This window comes from Mandrillus leucophaeus, unplaced genomic scaffold, assembly GCF_000951045.1.
Source record: "Mandrillus leucophaeus isolate KB7577 unplaced genomic scaffold, Mleu.le_1.0 Scaffold432, whole genome shotgun sequence".
Classification (NCBI taxonomy): Eukaryota; Metazoa; Chordata; class Mammalia; order Primates; family Cercopithecidae; genus Mandrillus; species Mandrillus leucophaeus.
This window is the reverse complement of record NW_012104610.1, coordinates 39735-64812: the sequence shown is the minus strand read 5'-3', so window position 1 is coordinate 64812 and position 25078 is coordinate 39735. Positions and strand designations below refer to the sequence as shown.

The 25078-nt window shown below is 38.1% G+C and overlaps 1 protein-coding gene across 1 annotated transcript in view; it reads right to left on the bottom strand.

Annotated features, from left to right (window-relative positions):
* FCHSD2 (FCH and double SH3 domains 2) overlaps window positions 1-24686 on the bottom strand; it is a 176863-nt gene extending 152177 nt beyond the window's left edge. Inside the window, exons 1-3 of the mRNA XM_011993650.1 lie at window positions 24612-24686; window positions 9650-9794; window positions 1454-1587 (exon numbers count right to left, since the gene is read on the bottom strand). Of these exons, the coding sequence (XP_011849040.1) occupies window positions 1454-1587; window positions 9650-9790 (275 nt within the window). The 5' untranslated portion in view covers window positions 9791-9794; window positions 24612-24686. The remainder of the gene's footprint in view (window positions 1-1453; window positions 1588-9649; window positions 9795-24611) is intronic.
* Between the last annotated feature and the right edge of the window lie 392 nt (window positions 24687-25078).

Sequence of the window (25078 nt, the reverse complement as noted above, 5' to 3'; positions counted from 1 at the left end):
TCAACAAAGAGCAAATAAATGAAGATAAAGAGGCATTCCTTACTCCATAGTTGAAAAGTTAACATTAGTGTGTCTAGCTTGCTGTATCCCCTCCGAATTTGGGTCATGTTAGAAGGCAATTCCTTGTTATCAGCTCTATGAACTAGACCCTATCAAATCCCCATTTCTCAGAAACAGCCCTCCACTGTGCTCATGTTCATCCTGTGGGCTGTGGCTAAATTAGGTGTTTATACATTCTTTACAAATCTGTCAATTCTCTGTTCTGGGATCTCTGAAAGTTTAAGAAAACAAGTTTCTAAAAATGACTATGACAGTATATTCCCAATGGAGATCTAATATAAAAACTTCAGGTCTTATTGAGAAGATGGGTTCATTGATTCTATAAAAGTACAGGAAATATTTGTATGTTCAAAGAATAAAACAATAAATACAGTAAAATAAACTAGGGAAATATTAAATGTGCTTTCCTATAACATCAAGTCCTTCATGAATACTCACTAGCCCTTGATAAATCAGGGAGCCCCTGAATTTTCACAAGTTGCTTATAAGCTTGCTTACATTTCTTGTGCATAAAAACCGTATTAGAAAGACACCCCCTTCCTTGCTGGTCTGTTTGTACAAGTGTTCAAAGACTTTCTGAGTTTGTGACTAGGAGTTCAGACTCCTAGATTTTGCATCAGTCAGCACACTGAACCAGAGTCTCAGCTCTCCTTCTCACAGACCTCTTCAGAGTCCAGTTCTATAACATGCTTTTTCTCATCAACTTTTTATCTTGCCTTAAATTGTCATTGCAAAAATCTCTATTACACTGCTTGCTTTATATCACCTTCTTTTACCAGTTGCCAGTTCCTTCTTTTCCTACTTATTCTTTAAAAAAAAAGGTCTTATAATTCACATACATTGAAAGGGAAATTCATACAATTGCTAAAGCATACATGAAAAATTATATATATATACGCTAGATTTTTGTGTAAAAGAAAAAAACAGTGCCTGGGGCAGGGTTTCTACATGGAGGTCAGTGCTCTTGTTCACTTGATGTCTTCATGGACCTTCAGTGGCATCTTGAGGATCACAGGGATTTCCAACTACAACTGATTGAGAGTCCAGCATGAGAAAAATGAGGCTCTTAAACCCTGATATTCAGATACCACAGCAGTGACTTTAGGCTTTTGAAAGCTTTCAAGTCTGTAAATATAATGTTCATTTACCTTCTTTTTCAAAATTCAATTTAATGTGAAAAACTGACTAATCTAATATTCCCATTTTGCTATATTAATTCAGATAAAAATCAGCCAATTAAAAAAAGTGACCTAAAGTATATAACATATGTAGGTCAAATGAAACCACCACTACCTGAGAATAGGTCCATGCTCACTACTAATAGAGAACAAACTATTAGCAACAATAACATTTATTTGCATAATTATTTTCTCAGAAATGTTAAAACACATACTTTGCCTCGATGTCAGCTTTCTCTCGTACTGCATGAGCCATCTGTTCAGTCTCAAAGTATTTCTTTTTGCCTTTAGCTAAATCTTTCACTGTCTCTTGTAATTCAGTTTGGATCTTTGTCAACTGGTCCACACACTATAAAATACAAAAGTACAATCATTATGATTTTAGTTTTCAGGCTTACAGAAAATGGCTTCATCCTAAGGACTATACACTATGCCTTCAGGATGGAAACCCAGGAGAAAAGTCAGTACTTTCAGTGTCCTTCAAGTTGCAAATTAAAATCCTGTGATTTAAAATCCTGGTATTTCCATCTCAAGTACTACACATCAAACAGTGTCACAGTTTGCCTAACAACTATACATTGAGAAATAACCCGAATGCTGCTGCTGATGACTGACATTAAGGTAAGACATGGAAGAGCAACTACAAAACATGTTCTTACTGTTGGAGATACCATGATAATAAAAGCAAAAGAATAAGGTAATTCTGTATTTCCCCATCATCTTAATAAAGTCTCTATGTTTGGGTAACTGATAGTGCAAGGGGTACTGAAGAATTCACCCCTTAGACAAGAGGGAGTGACCCCTGAGTAGTCTGACTTGGTAAGTCCAAGGTGAACAAGAGAAGCAGGAAACCTGGGTACCACATAACAATTATTACTCAAAACCATCCCCTGCCCAACTCCTTGGATACACATATACATTCGAGGAAAAGGGATGGACGTAACAACTAAAACAATGTTTAGTCAATTAACTCTTATAACACATTGGGGCCAAAGCAATACTGCTTCAGGACCCTTCTGAGTATCCAAAGGAGATTGACTCCACTTTGAAACAAACCACTGAGAAGTTTCACCAGCCTGAGGCCAGCTTAGAGCAGTCACATCTAAAAACTTCTAAGCCTGAAACAGCACTGGCAGAGACTGACAAAAGCTCAGCAAAGCAGAAGGACACACTGGTGAGGGATTATTGTGCAAGGGTGAATAGTGTGGAGGAGGGCAAGGATATCAGAAGAACCGGGATAAAAAAAGGATAAACTTAACCATATGACATACAGGCTAGACTTTCCTAGAAACTGCTAGGTGTTAAGAAAGGACTACAGGGGATGAGAGATCTAAAAGATTCTGCATGGACAGATAAAAGCAAAATAACCACTCATATTTATTAAGCACTTAATAAGTGTTAGTCTGTGAAGGAAAAGGTTAAAAAAAACACACAAAATAAAACAAAACTTTTCCCCTCTGCATGAAACTGGGCCTCTGCTCAACTTTCTAGATCTGTGTTTCAATAGAAACCTGATGAGAAGACACAATGTCAGCTGTGTTGTTAGGCAACATTGCTTACAAACCCTGGTAGGCAAACTGCATCAATTTGGGATAAGCTAAAAATTAACTATAAATATCTGATACAAAAGCCATGGCTTTGGGCTTCTGTGAGTATGGTGTATCTGGACATGTCCCTTACAGGGACCCTGGAAGCTCTGTCTATAGAGTTGTTGTAAAAAAATTTTAGTCTCCTTTAGGGGCTAAAACTGGCCCTGCAAATGTGAGTCTTACTCCCTTGTCCTAGACCTGCCACTTGGAGGACCAAACAGAATGACTGGTTGGCTACGTGGACTGAGACATACAATAGTGGGAGAATTAATCCCATTAATGCTAGATGCTTCCCTACTGACACATTGTGTTCCCTGTACTCTGTCCTTCTCAGTAAACCTCTTGTCAGGTGTGGCCTATGACAGCCACGGGAGTCTGAATGCTTATTACTTCTAAAAAGACCCCTTGTGGGCACTGCACAAGTGCTATGTTTCGCACTTTACTGGCATTATCACATTTAGTCCTTGAAACAACTCTATGGAAAAGGTAGTGGTGGTAGTAGTAGCAGTAGTAGTAGTAGTAGTAGTAGTAGTAGTAGTAGTAGTGATCCCATTAAGATGAGAAAATAGACTCAGATGTTAAATAATTTATTCCGAGTCACACGGCAAGGATGTGATACCATTTACCATGCAACCCATTAAAGTGTGTACCCTAGTTCTGTGATGACCATGTTTTAAAGGTCTCTTATAGACACAGTTTATCTTAAAAGTAAGCTTTAAAAAAACTGACATATAGTTCACATACAACAAAATTCACCTTTTTAAAGTATACAATTCAGTGGTGACAAGGTTGTTCAACCATCACTCTCCTTGAATTCCAAAACATTTTCTTACCCCCAAAAGAAACTCTGTATCCATTAGCTGTCACTCCTCATTTCTCCCCACCTCTAACAACAATTAATCTACTTTTTGTCTCTATGGAGTTCCTATTTGGGATATTTAGTACAAATGGAATCAGATAATATGTGGCCTTATGTGCCTCACTTCTTTCACTTACAAAACATTTTTAGGGTTCATTCAAGTTGTAGCAGGTATCAGTACTTCATTCCTTTTTATCACTGAATAGTATTTCGTTATATATAAACTAAAAGTAAGCTTTTATCTTGCAGAAAGAAAAGTTGTCTTTCCCCCTAAATTGTAATAGTACTTATCAAATACAAAGCTTTTGTTTAATAAATGATATGATGACAACCTGACACTCCCATAAAGAAGTGCTGAACATCCTAATAACGCTGTGTTTGCAGGTGTGAAGAGCTAAAAGCAGGCTTCATGGCTACAATTCGATATTAAGAACCAAAAACTGGGCCAGGTGCGGTGGCTTACACCTGTAATCTTAGCACTTTGGGAGGCTGAGAAAGTGAGATATCCTGAGCCCTGGAGTTCGAGACAACATAGTGAAACCTCATCTCTACAAAAAAAGTACAAAAATTAGCCAGGTGTGGTGGCAAGCACATGTAGTCCCAACTACTTGGGAGGCTGGGGTGGAAGGATCACTTGAGCCCTGGAGATTGAGGCTGCAGTGAGCCATGTTCATGCCACCGCACTCTAGCATGGGTGACAGAGCAGAGAAAAATTCTGTCTCAAAAAAAAAAAAAAAAAAGAAGTTAAAAGTATAGTCTCTGAGTATGACACAGACACAATAATAAACTTGCTAATAATTTGAATATAAGAATAAAAATAAAAGTAACCTGGGCCAACACATCGAAGTCCTATAAATGATTAGGTTCTCTAACCCAGTAATAATGCCCTGGAAATTTATCCTAAGAAAAAAATATAAAAAGTTAATTTTTACTGTAGACTTAAGGGTAATGTCCAAAACCAGATGTAAGATTAAAGAAAGCAGAATGGAAAAATTCACAAAATAATAAAAAATAATAAATATAAAGGTTATGTAGAAACATGAAAAATTAGGAAACTGAGAGAATGAAGATAAAAGGAGTAAGAGAATTAAGTAGTCTACTATGGTGAAGGCATTTACATGTATTTTTCTATAAACCTGTTTCAATATTAAGCTTTGTTTTAAAAGCATTGTATAGGATTTGGAATTAGGAAGTAGTAGTATATTCAAGTTCCCACTCTGTTATTTACTACCTAAGTCTCTTTAATATTTTTAGCTTTAATTTTATCATTTGTAAAATAATAATACTTAAATACTATCAGGGTTGTATAAAAATCAAATGAGACTATAATGGATATAGTAGCAGTCTGCAAACTCTAAAGTGTTACACAAATGTGAACCACAATATTTCAAGGAAGGTAAGTAAACTTTAGTATACATGAGAAAGATACGGACAAAAGTATGGTTAAGTAAACATAAGAATGGCAAAAAGCCTTAAATTATTATGGCTCTTGTTCTAATTTTTAAGTAAATGTCAACATATAGAAAATAATTTTGAAAAATGTAATAATTCTCATAATCCTCATTATAAACTGGGGCTCTTCAGAATTGTAATATAACTGTGTTTATCCTTCAAGCATTATAAAATAGCCAAATTAGAGAAAATCTTAAAAAGAACATGAACTTTAAAATGTTACAGAGGGAGAATTTTAAGTCAGATTGGTTCTGATCATAACAGAACAACTTGGATCAGACTACCTTTCTCTAGTCTGGAAAGTGTAAAAGTTGGACAAAATGCGTTTTTTAAAAACTGCCAGCATTAAAGACCACAACCATACACTGGACTTAAAGGACTAAGACACATGGGAGAAGAGGAATACACCAAGGTAAGTCTTAAATTCAACTTGGCTTTTTTCTCAGGGCATTTGTTGAATCACGGTATAAAGAAATAGGACAGAAACAGAAAGTGGCATTCTTACTAGACTGGGGGGACAGAGGTTGGAGTTTAGGGACGCCAAAAGAACAGGAACTTGAGAGGTAAGGGTCTAGAAAGAGGGGTACTGCAGAAAAGCAAGTCCAAAAGTCTGTATGCAATTTCCCCTTCGGTTAACAGACAACTTCTAAAAAGCAGGTGTTGGGTGAAATGCCAAGAAATCCAGTGGAGAACAGTAGCCGAGAGGCTAAAGAGTGAGCAGAGATCAGAGCATCAGAGCAGCTACATGACATTGAGAAGACAAAGGTTAGAGTTCAAGTCTTGTCAAAGTAGAAGGGTCTTGGTAAGCAACCTAGTTTAACCTTTCAGTTAAAACTCTAGGAGTAAGTGAAACAGAATAGCCCTAAAAAGCCTAAAACCAGAGATCCTAACGGAGAACCAAGGTGATCTAATAGCATTCTATCTGCCTGCCAGAAGAAAGCTTAACCCTCTTTGGAAATAACATCTTCCAGAGCCTCTATAATTTTTATCCATAATGTCCAACATTGTGAGTCATAACCAAACAGAAGCTCCAAATAACCAAAAATCAAGAAAAACCGCAGGCAGTTAAAAGAGACCTACAGGCAATTAAGATAGTGAAATTATACAACAGAGATTAGTAGTAACATGTTTAAGAGGATAAAGGAAAAACATGGAGAACTGTACCAGAAACATGGAATGTATTATTTAAAAGTCAAATAAAAATCCTGGAACTGAAAAGTACCTTAAGATTCCAAAAGATGAGGTTTTTCTGTTTTGTTTTTGAGAAAGGGTCTCCCTCTGTCACCCAAGCTGGAGTGCAGTGGCATGATCTCGACTTACTGTAATCTCTACCTCCTGGGCTTAAGGATCCTCCTGCCTCAACCTCCCAAGTAGCTGGGACTACAGGCATGAACCACCACACCTGGCTAATTTTTGCATTTTTTGTAGAGACAGGATTTCACCATGTTGGCCAGGCTGATCTTGAACTGAAATGATCCTCCCACCTCGACCTCTCAAAGTGCTGAAATTACAGGTGTGAGCCACCACTCCCGTCCCCAAAATATGAGTTTTTAAAGCAGATTCAAAATAGTAGAACAGTATATTAACAAACTTGTTAAACATTCAGATTGAAGTACACAGAGAAAAAAGGGTGGAAAACAGAAAATGCTAAAAAAGTAGAAAAGACATATGAACAGAGGCAAAAGGTCTAACAGCCAAAAAGTCATAAATGGGAGTTAAATAGAATTATCTTGCTAGAAGATTTTTATATTGTTCATGAGGTGGTAAAATACTAATTCAAGGTAGACTGTAATAAGTTAATTTGGACCAGGCGAGGTGGCTCATGCCTGTAAAACCTGCACTTTGGGAGGCTGAGGTGGGCAGATCACATGAGGTCAGGAGTTCAGGACCAGCCTGGCCAACGTGGTGAAACCCTGTCTCTACTAAAACACAATAAAATTAGCCAGGCGTGGTGGTACACGCCTGTAATCCCAACCACTCAGGAGACTGGGGTGGGAGGATCACCTGAGCCTGAGAGGCAGAGGCTGCAGTCAATGAGATCACGCCACTGCACTCTAGCCTGGGTGACAAGGCAAGACTTCATCTCAAAAAAAAAAGGTAATTTGGAACAAGGTTTGGGGAATAGTAAAATTAATGATTCAAGGTAATGTAATAAGTTAGGGAGGCATATTAGATTCTCTAAGGTAATTACTAAAAGAATATAGGATTTAAAAAGTAAGAAGCTAATAGTGGAGGGAAAAATTGATACTAAAGAATATTAGATTGCTTAATATCATTAACCATCAGTGAAATATAGATCAAAGCCACAGTAAAATATTAATTACCTCACACCTGTTAGGAAGCTTTTTTTAAAAAAAAGATAACAAATGTTGGCAAGGCTGTAGAGAAATTGGAACCCTTGTGCACTGTTGGTGGGAATGCCAAATGATGCAGGTGCTATGCAAAGCAACTCTGGTCATTTGGGAAAATGAAAAATCTGGGATTGCTACCTTTAAGATTTATGAATCTGGCACATTGGGGGTTACCATGTGGAGAGAGTTGTTAGTGAGTGAAGCCGTTCAGAAAAGCAGAGCTAATGGATGGAAAGAAAGTCTGAATTCTAATACCATCATTTGAACCCCTAGATCCATCCATGCTTGAAGTCCTTCAACTTTCAGTTATACAAGCAGATACATTCCCTTCTTGGCTTAAACGGTTTGAAGGAGGTTTCTGTCATTTGCTATCTCAGAGTCCTGACAGATTTACCCAATATGTACTGAATATTTAACAATTGCTTAGATGTAACATAAATAGATTATCAGCTATAATATAAAACAAGTTAATTCACAGACATGAGCATTTGTTGAATCTTACCAAAGATTTTGTTTTTCTTTTTTTTTTAGACAGTCTCACTGTCGCCCAGGCTGGAGTGCAGTGGCATAATCTCCGCTCACTGCAACCTCCATCTCCCGGGTTCAAGCAATTCTCCAGTCTCAGCCTCCCAAGTAGCTGGGACTACAGGCACATGCCACCATGCCTAGCTAATTTTTGTATTTTAGTAGAGATGGCATTTCAGCGTTTTAGCCAGGATGGTCTCGATCTCCTGACCTCGTGATCCGCCCACCTCGGCCTCCCAAAGTGCTGGGATTACAGGTGTGAGCCACTGCACCCGGCCTTACCAAACATTCTTTGCCCAGGAATGTCAATTAAATTCAAGTCTAAGACTACTTCATCAATGGAAGAGAAAAGAACCAGAGGTAGTTAAACTTTCAGAATATTCAGATACTGAGTGAGGTGGAACTTTCCAGTAATTCAATTAAATGTGATGAATGCACCGGAAATTTGAAATGCAGTATTTCCTCCTGGTTGGGAAGTTATACTAGTATTAATTCTCTGCCCCTACCTTCCACCTACTTTCTGCACAATCTCACACACACACACACACACACACAAAACTTTCTTCCAACTCAAAATCACTGGCCAGTGACCACATAGGTTACTCACTATGTTTGTTATGAAAGAGGTATTTTTTGGCAAAGATAAAACACAAGCATTCTTATACAAATATGTTAACTGACTAATATTAGGTGAGTGCTCTAAAGAAATTAACGTTTTACATAAAGACACATATACATTTAACATACTGATTTCAAGTCACTAGAATCATCTTTGGCAAATGGAAAATTGAGGGGTTTTGGGTGGGAAAGGTATTTGTAAAAATGTTCTGAAAATCCAAATTACAACTAGAATCAAAACACTGGATGGCTTCTAAAATATTATTTCCCTAAATAATTACTTTAATATTTTCTTTCTTTTACTTTAATATTTTCTAAAGTATTAATACTTCCACAAAAAATTTTAATTACTTATTAGGTATAATGATAATCTCAATTTTTGTAACTCTATTTCCAAAAGAACGCAATTCAATCGCCTATTTTCAACAGCCAACTTTTCTAAAAAGTCACATTAAGCAATGCCATTTTCCTATGAATGTTTTACTTCTGTGTAATAAAATACATCCATTTGAAAACATTTACTCATGTGTAACCCATATAAAGTTTAGAGTCCAACAGGGTTTTTAAAATAAGTTTTTTATATTTAGTCAAAATGTGTCAATTTCCTTTAATTATACAAAATGGGTCAAGTTGAAAGTAAGACAAATTAATGTAAACTTTTTTGAAGAATCAGTGGGATTAATAACCTTGTAACTATTCTAATATACACCAAACTATATCGATATTGTGAAACTAAGTAGATCTATGTACATGAATTATGCCGAAAAGTGGTATTTCTAAAAAATATTTACTGAGCTTCTTGAATGTTCACGGATTTGAATTATATTCACTTTTAGCAGTTAATAAAACATAGTACTTAATGAGAACATGTTGAAATCAGAAAATCCTAGTAAAATGTCAACTAGAAAACATACAGGACCATATAAAGTTTTAAATAAGATTTAGCATAATCTTACAGATTACAAATGTAGCGCTGAGATATTAAAATGCATATAAGAGCAGAAATAAAAACAATACCCTTTTTAGTTGCTGTTCTTTTAAGCTTCTCACTGTCCTTGCAGGCTCAGAAATGAAGTTTTTATAGTTTTCACATATATTCATCCGAGACTGGGCTACCTGCATTGTTCCCTCGAGAAAAGATTTCCAAACGGGATACATGCTCCTAAATTCAAAGAGGGATAGAAAAGCATTAGGCAGGGAACAGTAAGAAAAAGTTGGCTAACCTTTCGCTCACAGGGTAGCACTGACAGAATACATGAATGTCTTCTTTAATGTATTTATACTGGCTTATAGGCAATATTTCAGCACATGTAAGAAGCAACATGGCATATACTCTATTCCTCTTATAGCTCAGCAATAGGGAGTTTTGATTCATTAGCTATTCTTAACAATGGAGTAAAGTGCTACAAGAATTACAAAGCTCACACTATAAAAATCAGTGAATATTTCAGACTCTCCAAGTCTTTTGCTGTCACAAGGTCATAATTATGAATATCAAGTTTTATTACTTCATTAAGGTATTTTCCTAATTTTACTAATAAGGTAACTGAGGCCCAGAGAGATTTTAAAGTATCACTTTAGGTCATATAAAAAGAAGGCGGCACTACTGAGATACAAGACAAAGATTGGGTACCTCTATATATAGTATATTGTCTTTCAATGACATCATATTACTCAAACTGACGCGGCTGGAAAAATATATCATGAACAACTGTTTATGTGCATGCAAAGTCTATTCTGTCTGACAAAATAAATCTATAATATTGTTTGCTCTACATCTGTCTTCCTATTATAACAATGCTTAGCATCACACTGTGCTTTGGATTCATTCTAAGCAAGTCCCATTTCCTTTGCTTGATAAATGTGCTCAGCAATCTCAGTCAAGTCAAGGAATTATTAATCCTTTGCTTTTTCTAGCCAATTTCCTCTTCAACCTTCTTTCCTACTTGCTAAATGCTTTAGTCAATTCTAGCATGCTCCTACACTATTTATAAACACAATCGATAACTTATAACAATAGTAGTGCTTTATTTTTTAAAATGAGTCCTTAAAGTGAAATTCTGATATATTATAATATTCCTCTCCTGAGATTTCCCTTTTGTGGGAAATCCATATAGATTTTCAACCACAGCAAAATGTGGGACCACATGCTATACAGAATGCTCACTGTGGTCAACAGATGACAGTGTAGAAGAAAAGGAAAAATTGCCTGAGTCCCTATCTTATTTAGAAGTAAAGAAAAAAACTTGATAAACTATGGTTTTCAACCATGGAGTCTTACAAATTAGTTCATGTAACGTACCAGATGAATCAGTTTAGATGGAAATAGTCATTATTTAGGCAGAGGTGTATCACTATCCCTTTGGAAAGATTCAGTGTGTTGCACCAGCAAAAACTGTCAGCATAAAAGCACTGATGAAGTTAAGAACAGCAAAATGAACGCCCTCCATGGCCTCACTGCATGACAACCAATGGAACTTGCAATGTAAACTCACCGCAGGCTCTCCCTTCTAAGCAGTTCCAACAATTGATTTACTTGAAGAATGCACTGAGATAAAAATTCAGTACTACGATTTGTAACTACTAATTTATACTTAAAATATATTTTAAAATAATGAAGACAATGAAAAAGAACTATTATGGGCCGGGCGCGGTGGCTCAAGCCTGTAATCTCAGCACTTTGGGAGGCCGAGACGGGCGGATCACGAGGTCAGGAGATCGAGACCATCCTGGCTAACACGGTGAAACCCCGTCTCTACTAAAAAATACAAAAAACTAGCCGGGCGAGGTGGCGGGCGCCTGTAGTCCCAACTACTCGGGAGGCTGAGGCAGGAGAATGGCGTAAACCTGGGAGGCGGAGATTGCAGTGAGCTGAGATCCGGCCACTGCACTCCAGCCTGGGCGACAGAGCGAGACTCCGTCTTAAAAAAAAAAAAAAAACAAAAAAAAAAACCATTATGAATTGTGATAGGAAGAAAGAGAGGAAGGGAGAGACCATTCATCCACGTTCTTCTCTCAGTGTTAACACCCTCTTCTCTTTATCCCTTCTCCTAGGTAATAGCTGTTCGCCCTTCCAATCTCAGTTTAAATGTAACTTCCTTTGGGAAGTCTTTCATGATCACCACCAAGCCAACCCCCAAACTCAATCAAGTTACTCTTTGTCATTTGTTCACAGCTCCAGCACTTTTCTTTCAATTATAAATATTTTAATGCAATTGTTTATTAACGTCTGTCCCTCTCACTATAGTGAAAGCGCCATGAAGGCAGGAGTGTATGTCTTCCTATTGCATTCCTAGGGTCTAGCAAATAAAGAATGATTACAATAATATGTGTTGAATTAGTAAATAAATGAATGGATGAATGTATTAACTATGAAGACTGTACAGTAAAAAGACAAATCCTTTCATTAAAAACATAGTTTAAAAAGAGACCTTTAGAGTTTAGCAGATTTATAGCAGGGAAACATATCCTGAACACTGATATACCATGAAAAGCACAGAATTCAGTCACCAGTCAGAAGACCTAAGTTCAAGTTCTAGTTTTAACAAAATAATTATAAGCAGCACATTTCACTATACTTTCATTTCCTCAACTGGCAAATGGAGAAATAACAAATATTCCTGCACCACTTACCTCACAGGGTTATTTTAAAAAATAAATGCAAATGATATGAAAATTCACGATACACAGATTCTTTTAAATGAATAAATAGTAACAGTAGCAGAATTGTAACAGAAATAGAAGCACTTCTTGTTAACATAATAGTGGTATTCCCAATGGTAGTGGTGTTTTTCATTCCAATTAAGGAAAAATAATCACGGGTCATAGAGTGATTTTTAAAAAATTTTTATTTCACCAGGCACCAGGTTTCATATGAAGCAATTTTGAAGGATAAGAAAAGTATCAGCCAGCGTGGTGGCTCATGCCTGTAATCCTAGCACTCTGGGAGGTCGAGGTAGGCGGACTGTCTGAGGCCAGGAGTTCGTGACCAGCCTGGCCAACATGGTGAAATCCCGTCTCTACTAAAAATACAAAAATTAGCCAGGCATTGTGGCTGGCGCCTATAACCCCACCAGCTACTCAGGAGGCTGAGACAGGAGAATCGCTTGAACCTGGAAGGCAGAGGTTGCAGTGAGCCAAGATGGCATCATTGCACTCCAGCCTGGACAACAGAGTGAGACTCCATCTCCAAAAAAAAAAAAAAAGTATCAAGCATACACGGTACTTTGCCATTCTACATATCTCATGGTAAGCACTATGTTATGTATTTTACATTTATCATATCATTTAATCCTCATCATAACTCTGTAAGATAGGTATTATTCCCATTTTACAGAGGAGAAAAGTGAGGCTCAGAGAGGTTATGAAATTTTTCTAAGGCTACTCAACAGGAAATAGCACCTCCATGGTCATAACCTAGACTTTGCCATTACTAATAACTACTGCTTTGCTCTCATCCCAAGTTCAATCTTCTGATGTCTGACCAACACCTCCTGATTCTACTCACATCCTTTAGAATTCTGAGTCCAACAATTACTCAATCCTATAAGAACCCACAATCCATTTGGTCCTACCCACTTTCCATTGTCTCTTGCCCCTCTCATGATCTCCCTTTTCAGTTCATTACCCAGTCTAGGTTTCATGGTCTACCCTTATAATCACTCCCTTATGTATGCCCTTATTACCCTTGCCTCTTTCTCTTTCCACCTTTATAACCTACAAGTTCCTACCTTGGTTAAATCTAAAACTGCTAAGATTATACCAAAGTATACAGAAGAATGTGGCTGAAGAAAAAGATAATTACGTTGCCTGGTCGCATTTTAAATTGATGTCAAATGAATGCTAGTAATCCCTTAGTGATACCCAGCAAGGGTACTATATTTCCTTAATCCATTCATTCAACCACCCTTCTACACAATTATTTCCCAACTTCTCTCTTCTCAAACCTCTAATACGAACACACTTGTAGCCAACAGTGGTAGTATCAGAGGGCAATGTCCATATGTTCCCACCACATCTGCCAAACTCCTTGTCTCTGCACCCATACATTCTGCCAATCCTCCTATTACTTCCATGAACTACCCATGCTCTGAAGGCCAACTCCTCAAATTTACACCATATTATACAACCTCTCACTTAAGAATATCAATTCAAAACTCTACAATGTCAGTTTTTCCCTCTCTACTGGAGCATTCTTGTGAGCAAACATGCTATAATATCTCCATTTGAAAAATCTCCATCAAACCTCCATTTCTCTCCAGCTACCACCCTAATGTCTGCTCTTTTACAGAAAAACACCTTGAAAGAATTGTCTAAAATTAGTGTTTCTACTTTCTCTCCTCTGGGTCTCTCAGTTCTATCCAAATCAGACTTTAGTGTCTACCACTTTTCTGAAATTGCTTGCCAAAGTCATCAAAGATCTTCCTATGGCTAGTCCAAATAGTTCAAGTCTTGATTCTATTACTCGACCTATCAGCAACACTGACCTACTTCATCCTTCTTGAAATGTTTTCTTCACTTGGCTACAGGACATCACTCTCCCTTGGTCTACTCCTACCTCACCGGCCATTCTTTAGTCTTCTTTGCCAGTTCCTCTTCATCTCATTGCCCCATAAATACTGGAGTGCTCTCAAGTCAGACCCCAGGCTTCTTCTCTTCTCTAACTACATTCACTCTGTTGAAAATTGTTTTTAAATTTTCATTTTGTTATTTCTTTTTAAAGATAAGGTCTTGCCCTGTCACTCAGGTGGTAGTGCAGTGACACAGTCACAGCTGACTGTAGCCTCAAACTCCTGGGCTCAAGCAATCCTCCCACCTCAGCCTTCCAAAGTGCTAGAATTTCAGGTGTGAGCCACTGCACCAGACCTACATTCACTCTTTAGATGATCTCACTCTATAGATGGCTTTAAAGACATCCCGTCTCATGGCTTTACAGAGTATCAATATGCTATTCCTAAAGCTTTTTTTCTTTTCTTTTTTTTAAAGAGGCAGGGTCTTGTTCTGTTGCTCACGCTGGAGTGCACTGACATGATCACAGCTTACTACAGCCTCAAACTCCTGAGCTCAAGTGGTCCTCCCGCCTCAGCTTCCCAAGTAACTGGGCCTACAGGCATGTGCCACTGCATCTGGTATTTTCCTTTTTTTAATAGAAACGGTATCTCACTTTGTTGCTTAATCTGCATCTTGAACTCCTGGCTTTGAGCTATCCTCCTGCCTTAGCCTCCCAAAGTTCTGGGATTACATGCATGAGCCACTACTCTCAGCTCAATTCCTGAATTTTTAATTCCTGCCCAGACACCTTCCCTAAACCCTAACTGCCTGTTCAACATATCCAACTTGGATATTTAGTAGGCATCTTACACCTAACATGTATAAAACTAAATTCTTGATTTCCCTAAAACCTGTTCTGGCAATCTATCTGTTTCATCTCATTGACAGTAACTCAAACCTTCTAGTAGTTGGCTCAAACCCAAAGCCCTAGAATCAGCACTGATTCCTCATTTCTCTCTCATATCTGCTCCATCAAGAAATCCTGTTTGCGTGCTGGAGAGGATGTGGAGAAACAGGAACACTTTTACACTGTTGGTGGCATTGTAAACTAGTTCAACCATTATGGAAGACAGTGTGGCAATTCCTCAAGGATCTAGAACTAGAAATGCCATTTGACCCAGCAATCCCATTACTGCGTATATACCCAAAGGATTATAAATCATGCTGCTATAAAGACACATGCACACATATGTTTATTGTGGCACCATTTACAACAGCAAAGACTTGGAACCAACCCAAATGTCCATCAATGATAGAGTGGATTAAGAAAATGTGGCACATATATACCATGGAATACTATGCAGCCATAAAAAAGGATGAGTTCATGTCCTTCGTAGGGACATGGATGAAGCTGGAAACCATCATTCTGAGCAAACTATTGCAAGGACAGAAAACCAAACACCGCATGTTCTCACTCACAGGTGGGAATCAAACAATGAGAACACTTAGACACAGGGTGGGGAACACACACTGGGGCCTGTCGTGGTGCGGGGGGAATGGGGAGGGATAGTATTAGGAGATACACCTAATGTAAATGCCAAGTTAATGGGTGCAGCACACCGACATGGCACATGTATACATGTGTAACAAATCTGCACGTTACGCACATGTACCCTAGAACTTAAAGTGTGTGTACATATATATGTGTGTGTGTGTATATATATATATAAATCCTGTTTGCTAGACTTAAAAAATACCATGGAATTTAATTACTGCCAGTCTCCTCCACTGTGACTACCCTGTTTTGAGCCACCCTTACCTTATGCCTAGATTACTACAACAGTCTCCTACCTGCCCTCTCTGCTTCTGCCTTGTCCCACAACACCTGTGCTCTGCACAGTACAGCAACTGCTGTGCAATCACTTCTTGGCCCTCTGTAGTCTCCCTACTATGCTTACTGTTCTTATCGCCAATTGGCATATATGTTTAATTATTCACTTGCTTACTGTTTGTCTTCCCTCATTAGAATGTAGGCTCCACGCAGCAGAAGCTTTGTTTCATTTACTGCTGTATGTTTGGCACAGGGTATGGCATAGCAGGCACTCAATACATATTTACTGGAGGAGGAGAGGAGGGAATGATGGAGCCTAGATTTGAACCCAAATGTGTCTGGCTCCCAAACCTCTGTTCTTTTGCTGACATAAGATTGTTCTTAGTCTCAGTAACAATGCTGAACATTAAAAAGGGTCTCTTCATTCTGAAATAGTTTATACCAAGACTTATGTATCCTAAGTCCTTGGTATACATCCTCTACTATTTTTGTCTCCTATCTTCTGTACCATTATTTACTTATCATTTTTGTTAAAATGACTAACCTTTTAAACTAAAATACACATATCTTACGACTTTATATCACTATTCTAACTGAAAAATACTTGCCATAATAATTAGGTTATAACTAGTAAAATACAAAACCATTCATCCATATACCACCTAAGTTCACGCTGTGAACTATTTCTTATATGAATATCATACAAGATGTCTAGGAAAACCTAGAAAACTTTACCAGAAGAAATTTCTCATTAAGAAATAAATCAAGGCTAGGCACAGTGGCTCACATATGTAATCCCAGCATTTTGAGAGGCTGAGGCAGAAGGATCGCTTGAGGCCAGGAGTTTGAGACCAGCCTGGGCAATATAACAAAACCTCATCTCTACAAAAAAATTTTAAAATTAGCCAGGCATGGTGGTAGTGGTGGCTACGCAGGAGGTGACGTGGAAGGACCACTTGGACCCAAGAGTTTGAGGCTACAGTGAGCCACTTCACTCCAGCTTGGGTGCAAAAGTGAGACCCTGTTTTGAAAGAAAGGAAAGAAGAAAGAAAAGGGGAGCGGGAAGGAAAGAAAAAGAAAAAGAAATCAAGAAATTCTTAACTGTTAAATTCTTAGCAAGATCTTAAGTGTGGAAGAGGTCACATAAAGCTACAAATGTGGTAAAACTGCAGAGAACTCAATGTGCACACACTTATATACACACAAATGAATGTGTATAAAACTAACAAATTCTGAATTAGGCTGGATGACTGTATCAGTATCAATTTCTTGGTTGTGATAATGTACTACAGTTATGCAAGATACTACCACTGGGTGAACTGGGTGGGGAATGTAAGAGCACTCTTGGTATTTATTATTTCTGACGACTGCATGTGTAGCTACAATTATCTCAAAGTAAAAAGTGTTTAAGATATAACAAACAAAACCATAGGTCTTCCCTAGGCTTAGAAATACATCTTTCTACTAGCATCACATCTCAAGACAACTCAGGAAAATGTGATTAATGGCTGGGTGCAGTGCCTCAAGCCTGTAATTCCAGCACCTGGAGAGGCTGAGGCAGGCAGATCACTTGAGGCCAGGAGTTTGTCACCAGCCTGGCCAACATGGTAAAACCCCATCTCTACTAAAAATACAAAAATTAGCAGGGCATGGTGGTGCACACCTGTAATCCCAGCTACTCAGGAGGCTGAGGCACAAGACTTGCTTGAGCCCGGGAGGCAGATGTTGCAGTGGGCCAAGACTGCACCACTGCACTCCAGCCTGGGCGACAGCGAGACTGTCTCAAAACAAAGAAAAGAAAATGTGATTAAGTTCATAACCTAAGAATAATTTATATAGTAACTAATAACAAGAAGAATAGTGTTTTAATAAATGTTTATATACAGTTGTTATTGGTAGTAGAAAGGGAGAATATTTCTGGGTAACAGAAATAAAAGCAGGGAAAAAGACTGCTTTTAGTCCAGTTGAGGTGTTGATAAGAACTGAAATACAACTACAACTGAGGTGCCCAAGGGTTAGAAAACCAAGGATGAAAGGATAAATGGCCAGAGATAAGTAGAGAGATAATTTGGTGCCAGCTTTCTTCATGGTTTTGAATATCATAAAAAGAAATTTAAATTTATCCCATTGGCAAGGAGAAACAATAGAAGATTTTCACACAGGGGAGTGACAGTAGGTCTATTTTACAAAGACATAAAGATACAGTTTGTGTCATTATAGCAGATGGAATTGTGAAAGAGAGAGATCACATGCAAACAAGCAGCTACTTAACATTCCAGATATGAGGAGATCTACAAAGAAGGTAAAATTAGAGGCAGTTTTTTGTTTCCCAAGTTGAAAAGTTAATAAAAATATATTATTATTACCAGTTCATAGACAAGATTTAAAGGCAGGAATATAAATAAGCTTACTTAAAAGAGTCATTAGAGAGTTGAGAGACTTTTGAGACACATTTACATAGAAAGGAATGAAAACCTGTCCTCATATTAAAAAAAAAAAAAAGTCCAAGAGAAAGTAGTGCTACAAAAGTCTAATGCAAATTGAGGCTGTTTAATGACATTAAATGCTGCATGTATCATCAGATAGGCAAACAATTTAAAAGACTGATTACACGCACTGTTGGTAAAAAATAAAAACAAAGGGACAATTTAAAATCATACTACAGGCTGGGTGTGGTGGCTTATGCCTGTAATCCCAGCAGTCTGGGAGGCTGAGGTGGGCTGATCACTTGAGGTCAGGAGCTCGAGATCAGCCTGGCCAATATAGCAAAACTCCATCTCTACTAAAAAGACAAAAATTAGCCCGATGTGGTGATGTGCACCTGTAATCCCAGTTGCTCGGGAGGCTGAGGCATGAGAATCACTTGAACCCGGCAGGTGGGTGGAGGTTGCAGTGAACCAAGATCATGCCACCACACTCCAGCCTGGGTGATGGAGTGAAAACTATCTCAAAAAACAAAGTCATACTAGAAAAAATTAAATATATTTATACAGTTTATGGAGAACAACTTCCAATATTAATATTTTAGGGCCAGTCTAGTAGTGATGAATTCCCTAACCTTTTGCTTGTCTGGGAAAGAATTTACTTCTCCTTCATTAATAAAGGATAATTTTGCTGAACACAGTATCCTTGGTTGGCAGGTTTGTTTGTTTTTTTTTTTTTCTTTCAGCACTTTGAATATATCACCCCATTCTCTCTTGGCCTGTAAAGGTTTCTGCTGAGAAATCTGCTATTAGTCTTACAGCAGTTCCTTGACAGGTGACTGCATGCTTTTTTCTTGCTGTTTTTTGAATTCTCTGTCTTTGATGTTACATAGTTTGACTATAATGTACCATGGATAATGCCTTTTTGCATTTCATTTGCTTGGGGGGTCTCAGAGCCTCCAGTATCTGGATGTCTAAATCTCTTGTCAGACTTGGTAAGTTTTTGTCTATTATTTCATCAAATAGATTTTCTAACCCTTCCCTTCCCTCCTTACCATCTGGGAAACCAATAATGTGTGTATTTGGTCACTTTATGTTGTCCCATATAACACAAAGGCTTTGTTAATTCTTTCTTATTTTTCTTCTTTTTGTCTGCTTGAGTTATTTCATAGGACCTGTCTTCAAGTTTTGAGATCCTCTCTTTTGCTTGATCTAGTCTACTGCTGAAGCTTTCAAATGTATTTTGTATTTCATTCAATGAATTCTTCCACTATAGAATTTCTGTTTGGTTCTTTTTTATATCCATCTCTTTGGTAAATTTCTCATTCATATCCTGAATTGTTTTTCTAATTTCTCTGTACTGTTTTTCAGAATTTTCTTATATCTCATTGAGTTTCTTTAATATCAAAATTTTGAATTCTTTTTCCAGGATTTTGTAAATTTGTTTTTGATTGGGATCTGTTACTAGAGAATTATTTCATTCCTTTGGAGTTATATTTCCTTGCTTTCTCATGTTTCCTACATTGATAACTGCACATCTGATGTAATAGTCACTTCTTACAATTTTTTAAATTTGCTTATGTAGGGAAAGTTTTCCTGAAGATAGATCTATGGTGTTGCTTGGATAGGGCCCTTTGGCCTTGATTCTGGGTGCTTACAGTGGTACAGTATCTGTATGATTTCTTTGGCTATAAATAGTGTCAGTGGTGTTTGTAATTTCTTCGGTGGTTTCAGGTGCAGTTATTAGTGAGGCCTGTGGTAAAGTTTTGCTGAGGGTTGGGACACCAGGTAGGCCAGTCTTTGAGCCCCAGTAGAGACAGCGGTGAGTTGTCACCAATAGTCCAGGTGAGCCAATTCTTGGCCTCCAGGTGGCTTACTCAGATGCTGGTAGTTGCAGCAGTGAGCTGGGTGGGAAGGCGGATTCTTGGGCCTCTGGGCAGCTGGCATAAAACAGGCAGTGGCAGTGGTGGGATCACCTTCTGGGTCTTGAGCAGTGTATGCTGGTGTTGGTGGTGGCTGTGATGGAGTGGGCAGCTCAGTCTCCAAGCCTGCAGGTGGTATGTGCAAGTAAGTGTCAGCTGTGATTGCATTGGCAGGGGTGGGTAGAACTAACCTCAGGCCCCCTGGAGTATTCAGGTGCCAATGGTGGTAGAATGTGCTGGGCAATCTCCTGGACCCTAGTCTGTGTGCTCTGGCATGGAGTAGGGATAAGAAGCCAGGCTGGGCTGGCTTGTCCTCAGGCTCTTAACAGTGTGTGCAGGTGCCAGCCATGGTAGGCAGGGGCAGGCTGATCCCTAGGCCATTGGCAGAATTGTCAGCTACCTTGAAGCCCCTCCCTCCAATATCAACATTTTAAATGTATAAACCCTTTGATCCAGCATTACCCCCTCTAAGAATTTACCCTACAGATAAACTTTCAGTGTACAAAAATATACTTATGTTCATACAGAACTTATTCACTGCAGCATTATTTGAAATACTAATAAACTAAATAACTACAAATAGGGACGTGGATAACAAAAGTATAGTTCATCAATACTATGGCACTAAAGCAGGCATTAAAAAGAATGAGGGACCAGAACATACTGACATGAAGGGATTTCTAAAATAGACTCCTTAGTGTGTGTGGGGGGAGCAGGGGTGTTACACAGTGCATGCATATAATAATTGCAGTTCTGTTAGAAATAACAAAACTATATAAGTCCATGTGTGAATCACACAGAAAAAAATGTAAAAGAAAAGACCACACACTTGTAATAGCAATTATCCTAGGGGAGTAGAAATGTGAATGGAAGGTGCTTGGGAAATGATATTCTTTATACTCTTGTACTGTTTATCTACTTGATAAAAAACATGTATTACTTGGAAAAGAATTTTAAAACTACCAATGCAAATATAAATACAAAAAAGTTAAATGGAAAATTTTAAATGACTAAAACTAAAATAAGCTCCAAATAAACAAAAACATTGGCAATTGTAGTTCTCAGCCTCAATCCTGATCTTTCTATTGTCTTCTTCCACAATAGCACCACCATTCTCTCAGTTGCCTAAATGAAAACACCTGGGAGTCATTGTATAATTCTTCATCTCTCTCCTCCTGCTTCATTCATTTAGTCAGTAAATATTTACCAAGTGCCTTCTATGTTGCAAGAGCTATTTTAAATATGAAGAAAACTGTTTATATATGTAGATTGTCTCAGAACAAATTTGACAAACACAAAAAACAAAACTGCCAAATCACTTGCAAGTCCTCTGGCTTCAGTCTTCTAAACACCTCTGAAATCTTCCCTACAACTTGATTTCTGCTATAATTTCCTTGGTTCAAATATGAGACGATGAGGAATTAAATTCCTGCCATTCTATCCTTTCTGAATTCTTCCTCACAACCCTCTGATCCACCTTTATACTATCACTAAAGTAAAGATGATAATGTAATTCCTCTCATGGAACCACTTCAACACCTCCATTACGTTCTGAATAAAAAAGCCAACTCTATACTGTGATATGTAAAGTCCTTTTATGATGCCTACCTATGATGTATTCTTCATCTCCACCACTCCAGTTAACCTCTAACGCACATACTTCACAGCAACCCTACTGAACTGTTACCTAACAGTCACATTTTCTCATGCTCCATGCCTTAAAGGGGTTATTTTCACTTAGAATTCCTTTTACCAAACCTTCTGCCTGGAAAACTCCTGCACATTCTTTAAGAACTGGCTCTACAAGCCTAGGTTTTCTTCTATGGCTCCAATGTCCCTCTCCTATTACCCAATTCTGCAACTGTTTATAGTGGCTATCTCCTGTATGCTTACGAAGGATAGACAGCATATCTTCTAGTCTCTCTAATCCTAAGGTCTACTTTAACTGCTGACATGTAGTAGGTATTTCATATGTAGCCTATGAAAATGAAAGAAAGAATGAATGTGTCTTTAAATAGCTATCTGACCTTGAGTAAGAAATATAACCTAAGACCTGGTTTCCTAGTGTATAAAATGAGAATAATTATATAATTATATCTACCTCACAGAGCTGTTCTGATAATCATAGGAGATGAGTTCCTAGCACAGTGCCTGTCACATAGTAAATATTTGGTATATGTTGGCTTGCAATACTTCTTTAAATTAGAGTTTATAAGCTAGCCTAGGAGCATAGCTTTTTAATCCTTATTTCTTTGGTAACCTGAATTCTGAATTTTAAACGAACTTGGAATATAACTCCTGGCCTCAAGCAATCCTCCCATTTCAGCCTCCCAAAGCACTGGGATTGCAGGCATGAGCCACCATGCCCAGCCTAGTTATCTATAAGTTGGATCCTTCTTTACTGCAAGCAATCTTCTTCTTAGGCTAATTTCCTTATACCAGCAACACTGAACAGCCCATGCTCACTGTCACCCCAAGGTTTTGTACTACTTGTCTCTCTTGCCTAGAATTTCATCTCTCCTCTCTTCCTCCTTAGCTGAATTTTGCAGATACAGAAAATCCTTAAGAAAATTTGTGTTTGTTTTTTGTTTGTTTGTTTGTTTGTTTGTTTTGGTTTGGTTTTTTTTTGAGAGACAGAGTCTCACTCTGTCACCCAGGCTGGAGGGGAGTAGTGCATTCATAGCTCACTGCAGCCTTGAACTCCTGGGCTCAAGCAATCCTCCTGCCTTAGCCTCCTGAGTAGCTGGGACTACAGGCACATACCACCACACCCAGCTAATGTTTGTATTTTTTTGTAGAGATGGAGTCTCATTATACTGCACAGGCTAGTCTTGAACTACTAGCCTCAAGTGATTCTTTCAGTTCGGCCTCCCAAAGTGCTAGGATTACAGGCATGAAGAAAATCTATTAATATTTTTATTTCCTGTTTTGCTTTAATATTGCAATCATACTGTTCTATTATTTATAGCCCTCACGGCACCTTCCATGATTACTGGTAGGCCACTGTGAAGAACTATTAGGATTTCTTATCATATATCCTTCAGTTTTCTAGCTCCATTGCCACATTCTTAAGAAATTATCTGATGTCAATCATCACTGACAATTCAACAGCTCGATTTCGTATTCAGACTCTAAATCATACACTTCAATACTAAGTTCTTAACTACCCTGGATTCTCTGCTATTGTTTCAATGGTATTTGATCATAATCATAACCAGACTGCAAGCTCTGAGGTCACTGACTTCTGGGTCCTTCAACACAAAGGACAACTCCTGAGCATAAAAGAAAAAGACAGTAAATACTTCCAAACTGACCTCAAAAAAGAAATCAAAATCTTTTTTTTTTTTTTTTTTGAGCCAGAGTCTCACTCTGTCGCCCAGGCTGGAGTGCAGTGGCGCAATCTCGGCTCACTGCAACCTCTGCCTCCTGGGTTTAAGCAATCATCCTGCCTCAGTCTCCCGAGTAGCTGGGATTACAGGCGCTCGCCACCACAGCTGGCTAGTTTTTCTACTTTTAGTCAAGACAGGGTTTCTCCATGATGGCCAGGCGGGTCTCGAACTCCTGATCTCAGGTGATCCGCCTGCCTTGGCCTCCCAAAGTGCTGGGATTACAGGCGTGAGCCACTGCGCCTGGCCAAAAGAAACCAAATTCTAAACAAACTTATACTTTTAAGATATCGGTAGGTCACTAAGGACACAATCTGTATTCCATTCTCATCCACCTTCATTACACTTTGTATTCGTATGTGGTATATTAACTGACCACATCTAAATCTTTTGTTTATATTCAAATATACAAACACACATATATATTTCTAAATTAAGTATTGTGCTAAAAAGAAGCTCTTTTCCTTACATTACTTAGAAAGTTTCCCCCTAGTCTCACAAAAACCCCATCTTTCCGTATTTAGAATTTATTTCAGAAGTATCAATGAAGATGGCAGAACATACACAATCTTGTTTCATCACCATCACAATAATGTGTTCCATTATAGGTCACTCAGCAATTTGTGTTCCATTGTCACCTGCCTTCTTTAAGTTTCAATTGGGGGTATAATTAATTATATAAAATATAATCTTGGCTTATATATAAAGACATGAAAATGATCTATTTCATATAGATTACAATCTATTTCATATAGATTGTTTAATGTTATAAAACATTAAAATTTTGATAATTTTGAAATTATACCCAAAAACACAGCAGAGGAAAGAAGTGATTCTTTTAAAAACTAAAGTGTTACATTATCTATATGTGACACAGCTTTAAGTAAAACCATTTCTAAAGAAAATAGGCAAAAACTACTAAGTTACCTGTAATCATTCCGATCATCAGCTTTTACTCCAGGCCAATCTCTCTTCAGGTATTGACTAGCCAACTTCTGGATACCCTGTTAAAAAATACGTATTTTTTCTAAAATAAGTATTATGCCGTAAAGGAAGCTCTTTTCCTTAAAATACATGACTTAGAAAATCTCATTTTTCCAAATGTAAATTTAATTCAGGAGTGAAAAAAAAACAATGACAGGCTGCACGTGGTGGCTCATGCCTATAATTCCAGCACTTTGGGAGGCCAAGGCAGACAGATTACTTGAGGTCAGGAGCTTGAGACCAGCTTGGCCAACATGGTGAATATCTATCTCTAACAAAAATACAAAAATTAGCTGGGTGTGGTAGCATGCGCCTGTAGTCCCAGCTACTTGGGGGGCTGAGGCAGGAGAAACACTTGAATCCAGGGGCGGAGGCTGCAGTGAGCCAAGAATGGGCCGCAGCACTCCAGC